The following is an 18,207-nucleotide window of genomic DNA, read 5'->3' as shown; positions in this document are numbered from 1 at the left end:
TGACAAAATACCACAACCAAAAAGCAAGTTGGGGAGGAAAGGGCTTACACTTCCATATCGCTGTTCATCATCAAAGGAAGTCAGGACAGGAGCTCAAACAGGGCAGGAACCTGGAGGCAGGGGCTGATGCAGAGGCCATGGAGGGGTGCTGCTTACTAGCTTGCTTCCCCTGGCTTGCTCAGCCTGCTTTTTGTAGAACCCAGGACCATGAGCCAAGGGATGGCACCACCCAGAATGGGCTGGGCCCTCCCTCATCATTCACCAATTAAGAAAATGCCTTACAGCTAGCTGGATCTTATGGAGGCATTTTCTCAACTTACATTCCCTCCCTCCAGATAACTTTAGTTTGTGCATCAAGTTGACATGAGACCAGCCAGCACATCTTCACATCTTGTTGAAATGTAGGCTTGGGTTCAGGTCTAGGGTGAAGCCTTACATGTCTAACAAACGCCACTGTGGCATCATGGGCCACATCTTGACTACTGAGCATCTAAAAAGGAAAGAGAAGAGACTATGCCTGTGGTCTCCTTTTTAAAATCCCAAGTAAAACCAATAAGCCAATGTGTGTGAGGGCATGATTCTAACCCAAAAAGGAAGTACAAAATTATCAGAGTGATTGAAATTAGGAAATAAAAGTGAGCAGTAGCAGAGACTCAGGAGAAGCAGGAGTTTGGGGCTGATTGATCACTCACTGGCTGAGATACACAGATGAGTGATGGGCACTGGCCTAGCATCAAAGGTAAGGCCCTGGGTTTGAATTCTAGCACCATAAAAACACACAAATTAAAGCTAGTCGTGGTGGTACACACCTTTAATCCCAGTACTCAAGAAGCAGAGGCATTTCTATGAGTTTAGGGCTAGCCTCGTCTACAGAGTGAGTTCCAGGAAAGCCAGGGCTACACAGAGAAACCCTGTCATGGAAAGACAAATGAAAAAAAGAATTCAAAACCTACAGCAAAGCCCACATGTGCTCCTCAGCCTTCTCCTCCACCTCTTCCGCCCTGTTATGCCGCAAACCACTGAACTGTGATTCTCTAAAGCAGCTTTGTTCCTCCTTTTGTCCTTTAGCTTAACTACCACTTGGTCTAGAATGTTCCTCCTCTACTCCATCCCCATCCCACAGTGTGCCCATGAAGTCCTGTTGGACTGCCCCAGGCTCCTTCTGCATTCTATGACTCCTATTCCACCATTCACCCCGCAACTAAAACAGCACTGTTTCTTCTCTGAATTCTGATAGGATTTTGTTAGAGACAGAATACATACCTCTTGCTCTGACTTCTTTTTTACACACTTCTGTGGTCTCCCAACAAACTTTAAAGTTCTTAAAGAAAAAGTCTGATGTCAAATGCTAAGAACACAAAAAGGAATGAATCACAGCCCTTGTCCTCAAAAAGCTTTTGGTCCAATAGAGGAAGAAGCACATAGAATAATGTGATATAATGTGAGATATATATTATATATATATGCAGAGAGAACATATGGCTGAGACTGGTGTTGTCTTCTGGGGAGAGACTGGCTTAGTCGTTGCAGGGCATCTTTCCAGTCAGAGACAGACTGTGTCCTCACTGTAGCAAAGCACATTTGTGGTGGTTCTCAAAAAGGACGTCCAGGTCACCAAAAAATGAATAAAGATGTGGAAGTAGAAGAGCTAGTGGGAAGAGGAAAAGGATTAGCAGGAGTTAGATGGAGAGAAAAGGTAATAAGGGGTGAATATGGTCAAATACAGCAATACATGTATGAAGATGATATGATGAAATCCATTGTTATGTATAACTAATATATGCTAATAAACTCTCAGAAAGACTTGTCAGAACAAAGAGCAGGTCCTTCCCTCCCTATTCTAACATTTGAGCATATGCCAACATATTTTCCTTTATATCTTCACTTTTACATATATTATATGTAACATATAATATACACAGATTATATATGTGTGTGTGTGTGTGTGTGTGTGTGTGTGTGTGTGTGTGTGTGTGTGTGTGTGCATTCCAGTGAGCTGGCTCAGCAATAAGGGAACTAGCTGCCAAGCCTGACAACCTGAGTTTGATTCCCAGAACCCACATGGTAGAAGGAGAGAATCAGCCCCTACAAATTGTCCTCTGATATCCACATGCTTGCTATGGTACTCATGCATGTTTGCACACTTGTGCAAGCACACATACACACAAATTAAAAAATGTAAATAAAATATATATCTATTGTCATCTGTTGGGAAAGATATAGATTTGAGGGCAGACTCTGTTGGCAGTTCCCCTTTCCCACTTGTGACCTGTAATTATCAACCACATTCTTGAAACTATGAAAGAGGACCCGCATTGAAGAAGTAGAGACATTTGTCTCCCCACAGAAGTCATTATTTGTTGCATCATCCTCAGCCGAGAGAAAAGCTGATCCAAATTCCAAAGCAAATGCAGACGAGTTCAGCCTAGTACTTCCTATGGGGGGCAGGGGGCACTTGAGGTGACAGGAAATCATGTAATGCTTTGCTTTTAATAATGTCACAACTTTTATTAACCTTACTGAATTTTTTTTGGCTGCCTCTGTGTCTGAATCAAATGTTTTACAGGAAGTGGGAAGGTCACCATACAATCGATAATGGAGGGCCTGAAGAAACTTAAACGTGAGTGCAAACTTACAGGACAATTGAAAATTGATCAGTTGATGCCATATATTAATTTTCATATGTGTTTTCTTGGTTATAAAAGTAATACATGGAAGGTTACAGAGACAGCTCAGCTGTTAAAAGCTCTGGCTGCTCTTCCAGAGGACCCAGCTCCAATTCCCAGCACCCACATGGTGGCTCACAACCACCTGTAACTCCAGTCCCAGGGGATCTGATGCCCTCTTCTAGCCCTCAGGCACTGGACACACATGATTCACATATATGCAGGAAAAACACCTATATACATAAAAAAAGGAAAAAGAATTTTTAACTTTTGAAATATACTGCAAACAATATTTTTTAAGAAGTACATGGGACTAGGAAGGTACTCAGTGCTACAGAAATTGATTGGCATGCACAAAATCATGAGCACCAACACTGAAAAATCAAGGTAATGTATATTCATTATAGAAAATATATGTATTCAGAAAGATAAATTATTCAAAAGGAAAAATTAATAATCTTATTAGTTCTGCCTTCTGGCAATAATCCATAACTTTATCACCACATTCTCCATTGTGCATACATCAAAGGATTAACTCTGAAGGTATCAAAAGGTAATATATTAATATCAGAAGATATTTCTACTCACACTAGCATACTGCTTCTGAGTAACAGGTTACCTTGTGCATGATACCTCCATGGCCACAAAGAACCACCGTAACTTTGTAGGCTTCCATAACTTGCCACAGATCTTTCTTGGTGTTAAAAGAGTACAAAATTGGCTTGTCTGGCTATGGCCAACCCAGTCAAATGCAGAAAACTAAACCCTATGTCCACTTTCTCCTGAGACTTCATCTCCTCATGTTTAAGTAATAAAATTAACCCACATTTTGATGAGAAAAGATAATAAATGATATGTGGCTAACCTTGATTTCAGTTCTGACCCAAGGTTTTTACTAGGGGGCTAAACTTGTCCTGTTGCTGTGAAAAGACACCACAACCATGACAACTCTTATCAAGGAAAACATTTAATTGGGGCTGGCTTACAGTTTCAGAGGTTAGTCTAAGCAGGAGCATGGTGGCATGCAGACATACATGGTGCTGGAGAAGTAGCTAAGAGTTCTGTGTCCACCTTGATGCAAGGAGGAGGGGCTAGGTCTAGCCCCAACTTGGTATTCCAGCCTATGTTGACTACCCAAGGAAGGCCTCTATGAGGAGGGGATGGAGGTGGGATGGGTTAGGTGGGGGAGAGCAGGAGAAGGGGAGGGAGGCAGAATAGGGGTTGGTATGTAAAAGGAAAGAATTTTTTTTTTTAATTAAAAAAAATGAGAAAAAAAATTCTTTGTCCAGTTCAGCAGGCAGCAGGAAGGGAGAGATATTGGGTCTGGCTTGAGCATTTGAAATCCCTAAGCCCATCTCCAGTGACACACTTCCTCCAACACAGCCACACCACATGTCCTAATCTTTGGTCCCTAATGACCAAGCATTCAAATATATGAGCCTATAAGGGTCATTTTTATTCAAACCATCACAAGCAGCAAGCAATATGAATTAAAACAGATGGCCCATATGAACTTGGATGTTTTCTCCAGCTCTCCTCTCTTAGTCAGCTTCAGGGCTGTATATAATCTTGTCTCTGAACCTTGTCTTTCAGCGAAAGGAATGATGAGTCTGCACAAGTTGTTAAGAACTGCCAGTGGTATTAACGGTAGGTTACAGCTTTTAATCCTGTCGTTACTGTCCAGAACTGTCTTAGCATTTCTGCTTTCTGTCTGCTAATCAGTCAGGTGACTATACGTTAGTCCTCCAACTAGTTCTCTAAGTTCATTTTGCCTTTATAGTCCATGTCTCACTGTATCACACTGCTTATTAGATATTTCATATTGTTTTCTAATGTCTTCAATGATATTTAATTACATTATGTCTCTAGCATCATCATATAGTTTATAAAGTAACTTCCTGATTCTAGTCTTAAGGAAAGCAATTCAGTTTATTGAACTTTTATGTCCATATCAGTAAAGCAAAAGAGGTGAATTTGGGTAGTGATCTATTAGTTCTCTTTTGGCTTTAAAATTCTAGTTTTAACTGTTAAGGTTGAAAGGACACTATTAAGGTGGGGAAAAAAAGGGTCCAGAATAAGAGAAAATATTTGTTAAGGATTTATAAATGATATACTAATAAGAGTTTAATACCCAAAATATGTAAAGAGACCTTATAATTCAATAATGAAAAGTGTAGATGTAGGTAGGGCTTGGACTATAGCTTAGTGGTAGAGCACTTGTCTAGCATGTGTGAGACCCTAGATTCATTTTCCAGGATCACATACACCAAAAAGCAAATATAGTCATTCTCTTGGATAGACAACTCCACTTTCTATTGTTCCACTTACAGTCAACTGCTGTCCAAATATATTAAATGGAAAATTCCAGAAACAAATAGTTCATAAGTTTTAAATTGTATGCTACTCTTAGTAATGTGATAACATGTAGCACTGCCCTCCCCCGACTGTGCTAAGGACAAGAACCAATCCTTTGTGCACAATACAGACTTTATACACATCACCACATCAGTCACCAAGTAACCATCTCCGTTACCAGATAACTGCTGCTGCACTGCATTGTATTTCTTGTATAGTCTTTATTTTACTTAATGATGACCCTAAAAACACAAGAATAGTGATGGCGACCATTCAGCTTTGCCAAGAGAAATCAGGGAGTGATTCCAGCGAATAAGAAGGTCAAAGAGTTCATTCAGCTCAATGCAAGAAAACATTAGCCCCTAATTTTAACCTCTTACTATGCGTACTTTATGAATTAATATTTTGCCATAAACATGTATGCATAGAAAAAAGATAGTGTAGAGATAAGGTTCAGTGTCCTCCATGGTTTTAGGCATCCACTGAGGATCTTTGAACAGATCATCTGAGGATGAAATGAGACAGCTGTAACCGAGTGTTTCTGAATGGCCAAAGTATATGACTAGACATTGCTTCAGAGATTACATTACAATGACAATGAATTAGATGAAAAGATGTTAAACATCATTATTCACTGAGGGAACACGAAACAACAATGAAATACTACTTTACATTCTCTAGTGTGGATGCATTTAAAAAAGAAGAAAGCTGAGTGTGGTGGCACATACCTTTAACCCCAGCACTCAAGAGGCAGAAGCAGGAGGATCTCTAAATCTGAGGCCAGGCTGGGCTACAGAGCTAGTTCCAGGATGGCCAGGGCTATACAGAGAAACCTTGTCTAAAAAAAAAAAAAAGGCAACACGAACAGCAAGATGGTTTAGTGGGTAAAGGCACTTGCCACCAAGCCCAACTGCCTTAGTTTATCCCCAGGACCCATATGCTGGAAGGACAGAACTGACTCCACAACAGCCTTCTAGGGACTGGAGACATGGCTCAGCAGTTTAGAGCACTGGCTGCTCTTCCCCAGGACCCAGGTTCACTTCCCAGCACCCACATGATGGCAGCTCACAACTGTCTGTAACTCCAGTTCAGGGGCTCTGATGCCCTCTTCTGGCCTCTGAGGGTACACATGTGGTGTACAGACATACATGCCATCAAAACACCCATACACTTAAAATGAAATTAAACAAAAGAAACAAAGTTTGTCCTTTGCCTTCCACATACCTGCTGTGGCGTATGTGAGCACACATACACACACAACAAATAAATGTAACAAAATTTTAATTAAAAATTTTTAAAAGATAACAAGTGTTAAAGATGTAAAGAGAATGAGGCCCTCATTAAACTGGTGAGATAATTGTAAAATTGTGCAGCTGGATTGTTATCTTTGTTGATAACAATAGACATACTCAAATATTATCAGAAGAAAAATATTAAAATCACACATGCATATATGCATATAATTAATGAAAAGGGAGGCCATGAATTCAAAAAAGAGCAAGGAGGGGAAAATGATGTGATTCTCAAAAATAAAGAATATTATTTTAAAAATCATAGTATTTAGTAGTTTGTGGAACATAAGCTAGATGATTTAATATTATGATTTGCTATAAAGTTGATGCTAGGAATATTTTCTGCATTTTAAAGAATTATTTCATGTGTAAAAATGTTTTCTGTACATGTATGTCTGTGCACCATGAGTGTGCAATGCTCCCAGAGGCCAGAAAAGGGTGTCAGATCTCCTGTGGGACTGGAGTTACAGATGACTGTGAGCCAACATGTGGGTGCTGGGAATCAAACCCGGATCCTCTGGAAGAGCAGCCAGTGCTCTTAATCACTGAGCCATCTCTCCAGCCCCCTGTCGTTTTTTTTTTTTTTTTATTTTTAAATCATTGTTTCAAGAATAAATCAAACACTTAGAAGGCAGAGACAGACAAAGCTCTGTTTGGGGCCAGCCTGGTCTACAGAGTCAGTTCCAGCTCAGCCAGGGTTAAATTCAGGACCCTATCTAAATAAGTAAAAGTTGATCTATGAGTCGTGGTCCATGTGTCCATAGCAGTCAGAAGAGAGAGCAATTCAAGTGTCCATCAGTGATGAATGGGGAAACAAAATGTGGCGCTCACATAGCTTATCTGTGACCCACACCACAACACAGATGAACCTCAGGGATATTATGGAGTGAATAAGCCAATCGCAAAAAATAACTACTATATTCTTCTACATATAGGAGATCTCTAGAGTGGTCAGATTCACAGACATAGAATGTAGGGTGGTTATGAGGAGTTGGAAGGAGCGGGGAAAGAGATGTTATCTAATGAACAAAGAGTTTGGGCCTTGTAAGATGAGAGCATTCAGTAGCTGGTATGTAACAAAATGAGCATAATTAACAGTACTGAACTATGTACTTAAAAATTGTTAATCTAGGAACAGGGTTCAACTCTGGGGTAGTCAGAGCACTTGTTAGCCTGCATGAGACCCTGGTGTTGATCCCAGCGCACACAAAAATGGAAGTGAAAGTAGTTGCTTCTATATAATACAGACTTTAGCACAATTAATAATAAGTAACAATTGGGAGTTTTTACTTCTATCTAGGCACTTGGCCCATGCCTATAGTCCTACATTTTTGTGGGGCTGGAGCAGGAGGAATTTGAGCTCAGGAATTTAAAGCCAGCCTAGGAAAGCATAATGAGGTTCCCTCTCTAAAGAAACCACAGTTTAGGGCTGGAGAGATGGCTCAGCGGATAAAAGCTTACACTGTTCTAGAAAAGTACTGTTTGATTCCCAGAACCAACATGGTGGCCCACAACCATCTGTAACTTTCAGGGAGTCTGATGCCCCCTTCTGGCTTCTCAGAGCACCAAGCACACATGTCACAGACACCCATTCAGGCAAAACACCTATACACATAAAGTAATTTTTAGGATTATCCTAAAATAATAAAATAGGAGGTGGAGAGTTGGCTCAGTGGTTAAGAGCACTTGTCTGTTGCAAAGGATCCAGGTTCGATTCCCAGCACCCACATGGAGGCTCACCACCTCCTAGATACCAGGCAATATTTGTGCTACACAAATATTCATGCAGGCTAAACACTCATACACATAAAATAATAAAAATAAAAATAATTAAATATTTGGGGGGGGGGCGTTGAGACAGGGTTTCTCTGTGTAGCTTTGCGCCTTTCCTGGAACTCACTCTGTAGACCAGACTGGCCTCGAACTCACAGAGATCCGCCTGCCTCTGCCTCCCGAGTGCTGGGATTAAAAGCATGCGCCACCACCACCCGGCATTTTTAATAATTATTATTTTAATAATTATTGGTATTTAATAATTATTGGTATTAAATAATAAACAGTCAGACCTAGAATAGGAAACAACCAGAAACACTGCCACTGAGTAAAGCCTGAAGCATTTTTTGAAGCCAGAGTCTGTGTTTATCTACCGTGGATTACAGGCCATCCTAACCCCTGTGCTAGAGCCGTTGTTGTTGCTGTTGTTGTTGTTTGCTTGTTTGGGGGGAAGTTTTGGTTTGGTTTATTTAGTTTTGGTTTGGTTTTTGGAGATGAGGTCTTACTTTGTAGCCCTGAATGGCCTAGAACTTCCTAGGTAGACCAGGCTGGTCACACACACAGAGATCTTCCTGACTCTGCTTTCCAAGTGCTGGAATTAAAGGTATGGGCCACCACTAGCTTCGAGGGTTGAATGCTATGAGAAAAGTCAGAACATGAATATTATAGTTTCTGCCTGATTGTCGGTTTTCCTTTTTTGTTTTTGTTTTGAGACAGAATCTTAAACTCACAGTCCTCCTGCTTCCGCCTTCCAAGTACTAAGATTATAGGCACACATCACCATGCCTGGCAATTTTAATTGCTCTATTTAATTTACTTTTCTCACTATTAAAGAATGCAAGTGGCCAGGCGGTGGTAGCGCACGCCTTTAATCCCAGCACTCGGGAGGCAGAGCCAGGCGGATCTCTGTGAGTTCGAGGCCAGCCTGGGCTACCAAGTGAGTTCCAGGACAGGCGCAAAGCTACACAGAGAAACCCTGTCTCGAAAAACCAAAAAAAAAAAAAAAAAAAAAAAAAGAATGCACGTGGGCCAGAGAGATGGCTCAGCAGTTAAGAGCACTCGGTGCTCTTCTAGAGGACTCAAGTTCAAGTCCCAACACCCACATCACATGGTTCTCAACTGCCTGTAACTCCAGCTCCAGAAGATCCCATGCCTCTAGCCTCTGTGGGTACCTGGACTCACATGCATAGATACACACATATATACACAGGTATTAAAATTTTTTAACTTAAAAAAGAAGAGTATAAGCACTTGAGATTTTTTTTCCTCCCTTTCTATACTTAAAAAAAATTAATGAAATGGTTTTTAATTACTCCCCAATCAAAGGACCTGGGTAAAATGCTTTAAGTAAGTTTTAACAGACTAAAGAAAATATACCAATACATAATTTGAAGCAAAAAAAAAAAAAGTCCTCTTCTCTAAAGTCTCAACAGGCTCAAATTATTATGATTCTGTAATTCATTTCCTCATGTGCCACTGGGGTACTGAGTGAACCCCACTGAGTACACATTTGCTGTAACCCTGGGAGGAGCCTACAGGTCACCATCTCCCTGAGCAGTGAATGAGGTCACAGCTGTATGATGGAACAAACCCTTTATTGGATTCTTGATCTGAAGGCTCAGATAAGGTTGGTTGGTTGCTAATGTTGGTTAGTAGCACAACTCAAAAGTAGGTAATGTCAGAATTTTGTATGCTTCTATGCTGAGTTCTTTTTTAAAAAAATATCTATCAACTATATAAGAAATTGAAGGTATTTATTTTTAAGTAATGATTATTTTGAGCCATGGGGACAATTTCAAAGCACCGTTCCAGTGCCTACATTGTTGAGCGCCTCTGAGGTTCCCAGCTTTATGGTGGGTTCTAGATTCTGAACATTGTGTAATTGAGTTCTTTAGAAAGCTACTTTCCGGGTTCTGAGGCAATGACCTGAGGAGAATGAATTCTAACCAAACATTCTGAAATGTGTTTTTCCTTTTTTTTCTGTTAAACCAGTACTTGCTGATTCCTCATTCCCAAGCTAGCAGCCCTGTCTGCTAGCCCTGTCAGTGAGCTTCCTGATACAGGCTATAGTTTGGAAAGCTAACTGGAGTGATTAAGAACCCAAAAGGGATGAATGCCTCCCAGCCCCTGATCTGCAGCCTGGTTCTCAGGCTCTGCAGGGGGACAGGGGAAGCCATAGTATTGAAAGAAAGAGTCTGTGCAAAGGCTATCCTTTCTGCTTTTATGAAAAAGCAGCGGGCAGGGATGTGGGTCCCAGAAGGAAAGCCTCCGAAAATGTACTTACTAGTGTTCTGAGACTGAAACAAGTAAGCAGACATTTTAGGGGTGCTTTAATACTTTCTTCTTGGCCGACTGTGATGGGAAATGTTTCAAATAAATGTTGTCTTTAATTTTTCCTATATATTTCTACATGCTTTGTATCCTGTGCTATTTTTTAATTAGTTAAGGAATGCAATTTGATGATTTGTTATATGTACACATTGTAAAATATTTACTACAATCAAACTAACATACCAGTCACCTTTACATAGTTATTATGGGGCAAGGCCCCTAGGCAAATTTCAAGTACTCTGAAAAGTAGTGCTACCTAGCCATGGTGTTATACACTAAGTCTTTACAAGCTACTCATCTTACTTACATAAGTGAAGGTTTGTGCTCCTTACCCAACCTCTTCCTATACACACCCCCTTCCCACCATTCTATACTTCTGTGGGTTTGACTATTTTGGATTCTACATGCAAGTGAGAAAATATTTCTCTTTGTGTGCCTGGCTTATTTTGCTTAGCATTTATTTAGTGTTTTTTTGTTTTGTTTTGGTTTGGTTTGGTTTGGTTTTTTTTTGTTGTTGTTTTTTGTTTTTTGTTTTTTTGGTTTTTGGTTTTTAGAGACAGGGTTTCCCTGTGTAGCTTTTTGCACCTTTCCTGGAACTCACTTGGTAGCCCAGACTGGCCTCGAACTCACAGAGATCCTCCTGACTCTGCCTCCCGAGTGCTGGGATTAAAGGTATGTGCTACCACCACCTGACTTATTTAGTTTTTTTAAAGACTTATGTTTTTACTTATGTGTGTGTATATGTGTGTGTGTGTGTGTGTGTGTGTGTGTGTGTGTGTGTGTGTGTGTGTGTGTGTGCAGATGCCCGTGGAGGCCAGAAGAGGGTGCTGGATCCCTTGGGACTGGACTGTAAAGATGGTTGTGAGCAGCCATGTAGCCTGGGAATCTGGTTCCTCTTCAAGAGCAGTAAGAGCTCTTAACCACTGAGCTGCCATCTCTCCAGCCTTGGCGTTTAATTTTATATAAGATCAAAGAGACATTATTTGAAAGGTTGAGCTATGACAAGAAATTTTGCTCATGGATCTTGGCACAGTAAAGGGACCTTTCTACACAGCCCTCCAATCTTGCATATAATTCTAGCTTGGATTTGCATATGATGCCATGCTTTGAAACCCTAGACATTTTAGCCCCAGGCCTTGAGCAGGAAAGAATGCAAAGAAATGAATGAATAAACAGATAGAGTGGCACTTCTCTGCAATTCTAGTACTGGGAAGATTCGGACAGGAAGGACTGAGTTCTAGGCCAGCAGAACTACAAAGTGAGATCTTGTCTCAAAAAAAAAAAGGAAAGAAAAGGAATAAATAAATGGATGTATGGTTGAATAAATGAATGAATCTGTGGATTGATCCTTTATTGTATCTTCTGAATTCCAGAAAGAGTTTCTGGCCAAATGGCAGTTTCAGGACTTAAATCCACACTGAAGCTGAAGCCTCTGAAAGCACCTCTCTTTCACAGGAGGTAGGTGATGAAGTGTGAGCAGACTATAGAGAATCTTTGGGTAATGAATCCAAATTACGTTACAGAGACTGTGATGAAACAAGGTAGACTATTCTGTTCTATGGTAACGTTACTTAAAACATCTGAGTAAAGAGTTTCTTATCTTTTATTTCTTTTGTATGTGTGCTCACGTGCATACACCACAACATGTATATGGAATGGAAGTCAGAGGACAGCTTGCAGGAGTCAGGTCTCCCCTTCCACTCTGTGTGTCCCAGGATCAAACTCAGATCCTCAGGCTTGGCAGCAAACACCTTCCCACTGTACCATTCTGTTGGCTTATGGGAAGTTTTTTTTTGCAATAAAAAAAAATTAACAAAAAGAATTTTCCTCCCCTTTCTCCCGAATGAAGTCCAGTAAATTAGCCGTGAACAGCCCTAGTGCGATACAAGGGAGGTTCTCCTGTTAGTAGCAATGTTTTTGCTCAATCAGCTGCCAATAAACTCTAATAAATAATCACTAATTGGCTGAAAGTGAGAGCCCAAAATACATTTTGTCACACAATAAAAGGAAAAACACCCCTCTCTCCCAACTGCCCATTTTCTTTACCGCTTTGAGAGTGTTTTCAACTTTACCACTGCTAAAGCAATAAATTTCTGACATTTTCAAAGAAAGAAGTAGGAAAATAACCATATAACAGCCAAACCCCTGTTATCACTGTCTCCTTTTGAAATGGTGAGCTCTTTGACATGGAAAATAATCCAGCAAAGACGAAAACCACAGGCCAGTGGAATCCCCACTGGAGGTGAGAGGTGAGGCTGGTTTTGTTTCAAATGGGAAGTTCCATGGTCCTTTGAAACTGTAAAATAGACTTTCTGTGGGGTTTAGTCCAAGATGAAGTTTGAAATGGTTCCACGGGTTTTCTTGTTCTTGTTATTGGGTTTTTTTTGTTGTTTGTTTGTTTTTTGGTTTTCGAGACAAGGTTTCTCTGTGGACCAGGCAGGTCTCAAACTCACAGAGGTCTGCCTGCATCTACCTCCTGAGTGTTGGGATTAAAACCGTGTGACACCACCACCTGGCTCCACAGGTATTTTTTACTTGTAATTAACAAAAGTCTTTGTCCACCTGGCCTTCTGCTTGGCTTTGGGTTTTGAGGGCGACATATTTCTGTGTCTGCTTACATCTTTTACATCATACAAAAATAAACTATTTTTATTTGGAAATGCAACACATAGATAGCAACCTTAGTAAGAGCAGACCTGAGTCTGCAGAAGATCAAGTTAGAAAAAGGGAACACACACACACACACACACACACACACACACACACACACACACACACACACACAAAGAAACAGTGTTAGTAAAAGCTGGGAAAATAAAACAAGTTAGATACAATTCATGCCAAAAAGTTGGGAACAGGACATCTTAAGACTTCACCACTTCCTTCTATCCCAGGCTACTCTAAACATAACCTGAATCTAATGCTCTAGTGGGTGTAAAGTAAACCATACTTTTTTATTGTTTAACCATAATATTTATTATTCCTTCTAGTTTTACTGTATTTACTGTTTCTTGTAAAACCACAAAAACTGGAGCTGGAGAGGCAGCTCACCAGTTAAGAACACTGGCTGCTCTTCCCGAGGGCCTGGGCTCAGTTCCCAGCACCCACATGAAGGCCTGATATCCCTTCTAACGTCCTTGGGTACCAAGCATGCACATGGTGCACATACATACATGCAGGCAGGCAAGACATTCATATACATAAATTATAGAATAAATCTTTGTCAATGTTTTAATAAAAATAAGCCACAAAAGTAAGAGATTCCGTATTCTTAAAACTTTTGTTATTAGTATCAAAACTAAAGACTTCTAAAATAAATTTATAGGAGCTAGGTGTAGTGGCACATGGCTATAATCGCAGTATGCAGGAAGATGGAGGCAGGAGGATCAGGAGTTCAAAGTCATCCTCAGCTATGTAGGCTACATGGGATCCTGTCTCAAAAACTTTTATGATTATTTAATTTGCTACTAAATTACACTTAATCAAAAATAATTTTATTCTACTTGCTGTATTATAAGCAAAGCTAGTTGTGTGTTCATAAATTATTGCAAATTTACACAAAGCCTCCTGGAAGTATTAATATTTTTCCTCCTTTTCCAGATTTCACTTTCCTGAGGCTGCAAAAAGACACCCAGAGTTCCACATTTTCCAGAAGTGTCCTCTGTCTCTATCATTTACTTAGTCTCTCTCATATATACTAAATATCATGTTGGCGATTAAAGTTATAAAGTGATAGATGCACAAGTTTCTCTACATAGGTAGTCAACACAACATTGTTTTCCAAATCAACGTTTAAAACAACAAGCTTCTAACAATAGTAATAGCTTCAGGTTTCCAGCCTGGAACTTTGCAATCAGAGCCTCCTCTCACATTTACTTACCTGCCTGACTTTGGACAAGCCCTTTAATCACCCAGAATGTCTGTTTTGTAAAATGAGGGAAATCGGGTAGTTTTGTTTTGTTTTTTAGGAGAGGTAAGAGCACTGGAAAACACTGGGTGGGCTGCAGTTGTCCTGTCTTCTCAGTCTTTCAGGCAGATATTAGCGAGAGACAGCTCTGCTTAAGCACTGTGACTCTGGGCATACTGTGATGCTTGCCGCCATTATCATCAGCAAAACTCGAAGGTTTTACTCCTGTGTTAAATCCTATGCTTTTTGTGTCTCTTCTCAGAGATAGAGCATATCTTCCAGGTTATTTACAACACAAAGAATCGAAGCTGAGCCCTTCACAACTGGAAGGTAATGAAAACTATCCTAAATGTTAAAGCCTAACAACAGCCAGGGTAGGGATGGTGCACGCCTTTAATCCCAGCACTCAGGAGGCAGAGCCAGGTGGATCTCTGTGAGTTCAAGTCCATCCTGGTCTACTGAGAGAGTTCCAAGACAGCCAGGGCTACATAGAGAAACCCTGTCTCAAAAACAAAAAACAAAACAAAAAAAAAAAAAAGGATCTAATAACAACCGCTCCATGTGTCTGTGAACTTGTTGTTTTATTATTTTTGAGGCAGGCTCTTCCTCTTATATCTAAGGCTGGCCTGGAACTCACTGTGTAGCCCTGGCTGGCCTGGAACTCATAGCTGTCCTACCTCAGCCTCCCAAGTGCTAGCATTGAAGGCATGTGCTATTGCATCCAGCTAGCTCCCATACTGACTTTCTGTAATGCACAGATGAGATTTCAGGGGGAATCTGTATTATCCTGTCGTTAAAGAGAGGGGAAGTGGAGGGGAGAATAAACTTTTTAACCAGACGTGATGGTACACACCTATAACTCAGGAAGCTGGTGCTTAGTTCAAAGCCAGTCTGCCCTGCATATTAGGACCTCTCAAAAATAAAAAATAAACTGTTTGCTAGATTGAAGGAGGATAACTTTCATATTGACCTCTCTCAAGAATTGAAACAGGCTTGGCCAAATATTCTCTTAGTTATTATTTGTTTATTTATTTTTGGTTTTTCAGGGCAGGGTTTCTGAATGCTGGGATCAAAGGTGTACTCCACCACCACCTAGATAGGTCCAATATCCTTTTTTTTTTTTTTTTTTTTTTTTTTTTTTTTTCCGGGGCTGAGGACCAAACCCAGGGCCTTGCGCTTGCTAGGCAAGCACTCTACCACTGAGCTAAATCCCCAACCCCAGTCAAATATTCTTATCCAGATAACTTGTAAGGGTGGTTAACAACAAATCCAAGGTCACATATCAATCAGCAAATTGAACAGTATAAACACAAAGTCTCAAGACTGGTCAGTGTGGTAACATGTATCTGTAATTCCAGCATTAGGGAGGCCTCTAGAGGCAAGAGGACCACAAGTTTGAGGACAGCCTGGTCTACATAGTGTTTGACAAGCCAAGTCAATTTTGTTCTCAAAAGACCAAATTAAACTAAAATGGAAATAAAATACCAGGATTTCTTAGAGACAGACAAAAAAAATGATAATGATGAAATTTGGTACACTGTCTACAGGTCATTGATCCAAACAGCAAACATATATTTAAGCCAACAGTGTTCCAGACATAAGAATATTAGACATGTTCCTGCCCTGGAAGGAAATATGTAGGGAAAATACAGTTAAAGGACAAAATTATCGATGACACGAGGTATGAGAGAAGGATAGAGTGCTGTGGGAGCATGACATAGTGTCCCAATTTGGTCTTCTGGGGCAAAGAAGGGAGCCCAGAGAAAGCTGAATGAGGAAGTCCAGGAAGAATGCAGAAGAGGGGGGCTGGAGAGATGGCTCAGGGGTTAAGAGCACTGGCTGTTCTTCCAGAGGACATGAGTTCAATTCCCAGCAACCACATGGTGGCTCACAACCACTTGTAATGAGATCTGGCGCCCTCTTCTGACCTGCAAGCATGCATGTAGGCAGAACACTGTATACATAATAAATAAATAAATAAATCTTAAAAAAAAAAAAAAAAAAAAGAATGCAGAAGAGTGCTCCAGGGAAGGACAGATCTATCCACAGAAAGGAACAATATTATGCCCCAGAAAACCTGCAGGGGGCTGGAGAGATGGCTCTGTAGGTGAGGGCACCTGCTATGCAAGCGAGGAGCTGAACTCAGATCCAGGCATAAAACGCTGTGCATGACTATCACCCCAGTACCGAGTCGGGGGAACAGGAAGATTGTTGAGCTTGCTGGATGCCAGGGTTCAATAAGAGACCCTGTTGTTGTGGGTTAGAATATTTGTTTAACTATGTCAAGATGTGTTGCATTTGTTTGTGCTGCAGAATAATTGTTTAACTACGTAAAGATGTGTTGCTGTTTCACCTTGCCTTCATAAGGCACCTGATTGGTCTAATAAAAAGCTGAATGTCCAATAGCTAGGCAGAGGAGAGCTAGGTGGGGCTGGTGGGCAGGGAGAAAAGGAGCCAGACAGACAGACACAGAGGAAGCTGGAAAGCAGGATGGACAGTATGTAGATGAGGTAAACAAGCCTCAGGGCAGCACATAGGTGAACAGAAATGGGCTCACTTAAGTTAAATAAAAAAAGAGCAAGCTAGAAGCAAGCCTTAGCTAAGGCCAAGCATTCATCATTAGTAATAAGTCTCCATGAAATGATTTGGGGGCTGGCGGTCCAAGAAAGCCTGCTTTACTCTGTCTGAAAGGATAAGGTGGGATGTGGTAGAGCAGGATGCCTGGCCTCCACACTCAGAGGTGAGCATACTCATGCATACACATGTGCCTACACCACACACACACAGATGCCCTATACTCAGAGGTGAGCATACCCATACTACACCACACACACACACAGATACCCTACACTCAGAGGTAAGCATACCCATACTACACCACCCACACACAGAAACCCTATACTCAGAGGTGAGCATACCCATACTACATCACACACACACACAGATACCCCACACTCAGAGGTGAGCATACCCATACTATACCACACACACACAGATACCCCACACTCACACCCAAAAAAGAAGAGGAGGAGGTGGAGGAAGTGGGGAGAGAAGCACTTTTGCCTGCAGAAGACCCGAAGTCTACCTCAAGGTCCCACAGAGTGGAAGGAGAGAACTGACTCCTACAAGTTGTCCTCTGGCCTCCATATGTATGCACTGTCACATACATACATACACCTACATGCATACATACATACATACATACACACACACACACACACATGCATACATACATTCTTCCTCTCTTCCACTACTTATTTGAACAATTTGAGAAATTGATATGTTTACCCAAAATATAAAATAAATAAATCTACGAGTCTATACTGATAGAAATAAACAATGAAGCTAGGAATATAGGTCAGTAGTAGAGCAGTTGCCTAGCATGTGTGAGGTTCAATCCCCGGTATTGTAAAAAGAATGAAAACTTAAAATAATTAAATATTTAGCACAAAGTAGAGACAAATGACCAAGTAATGGCAACAAAAGGGAAAATAGATTATATATGTGTGTGTATGTATATATATGTATGAATATGTATGTGTGTGTGTGTGTATATATATATATATATATATATTTGTTTTCTTGATACACAGGGTCTGATGTGGCCTATTCTGGCCTCAAACTCACTATGTATTATGGATTATAGGCATGTGCCACGATACCTGGCTCTCCATTTGGTTTTCCTACCAGTTACTACGCATTCTACTTGATTCTAGTTCAAATCCCAAGAAAAGACGGCCTTCTGTCTTTTTAAAAATCTATTATTCACCGGGTGGTGGTGGCACATGCCTTTAATCCCAGCACTCGGGAGGCAGAGGCAGGTGGATCTCTGTGAGTTCGAGGCCAACCTGGTCTACAGAGTGAGTTCCAGGACAACTAGGAC

General features: G+C 40.8%; 1 protein-coding gene across 1 annotated transcript in view; it reads left to right on the top strand.

Annotated features, from left to right (window-relative positions):
• Efcab3 (EF-hand calcium binding domain 3) overlaps positions 1-18,207 on the top strand; it is a 60,657-nt gene that overhangs the window by 22,029 nt on the left and 20,421 nt on the right. The window contains exons 12-15 of the mRNA XM_052758454.1: positions 2,567-2,620; positions 4,260-4,313; positions 11,791-11,875; positions 14,587-14,654. Of these exons, the coding sequence (XP_052614414.1) occupies positions 2,567-2,620; positions 4,260-4,313; positions 11,791-11,875; positions 14,587-14,654 (261 nt within the window). The remainder of the gene's footprint in view (positions 1-2,566; positions 2,621-4,259; positions 4,314-11,790; positions 11,876-14,586; positions 14,655-18,207) is intronic.

Source organism: Peromyscus californicus, unplaced genomic scaffold (genome assembly GCF_007827085.1).
Source record: "Peromyscus californicus insignis strain IS unplaced genomic scaffold, ASM782708v3 Scaffold_3__1_contigs__length_106647218, whole genome shotgun sequence".
In the NCBI taxonomy this organism is placed as follows: Eukaryota; Metazoa; Chordata; class Mammalia; order Rodentia; family Cricetidae; genus Peromyscus; species Peromyscus californicus.
The sequence above is the reverse complement of the archived record's forward strand: the minus strand, read 5'-3'. Positions and strand labels throughout refer to the sequence as shown.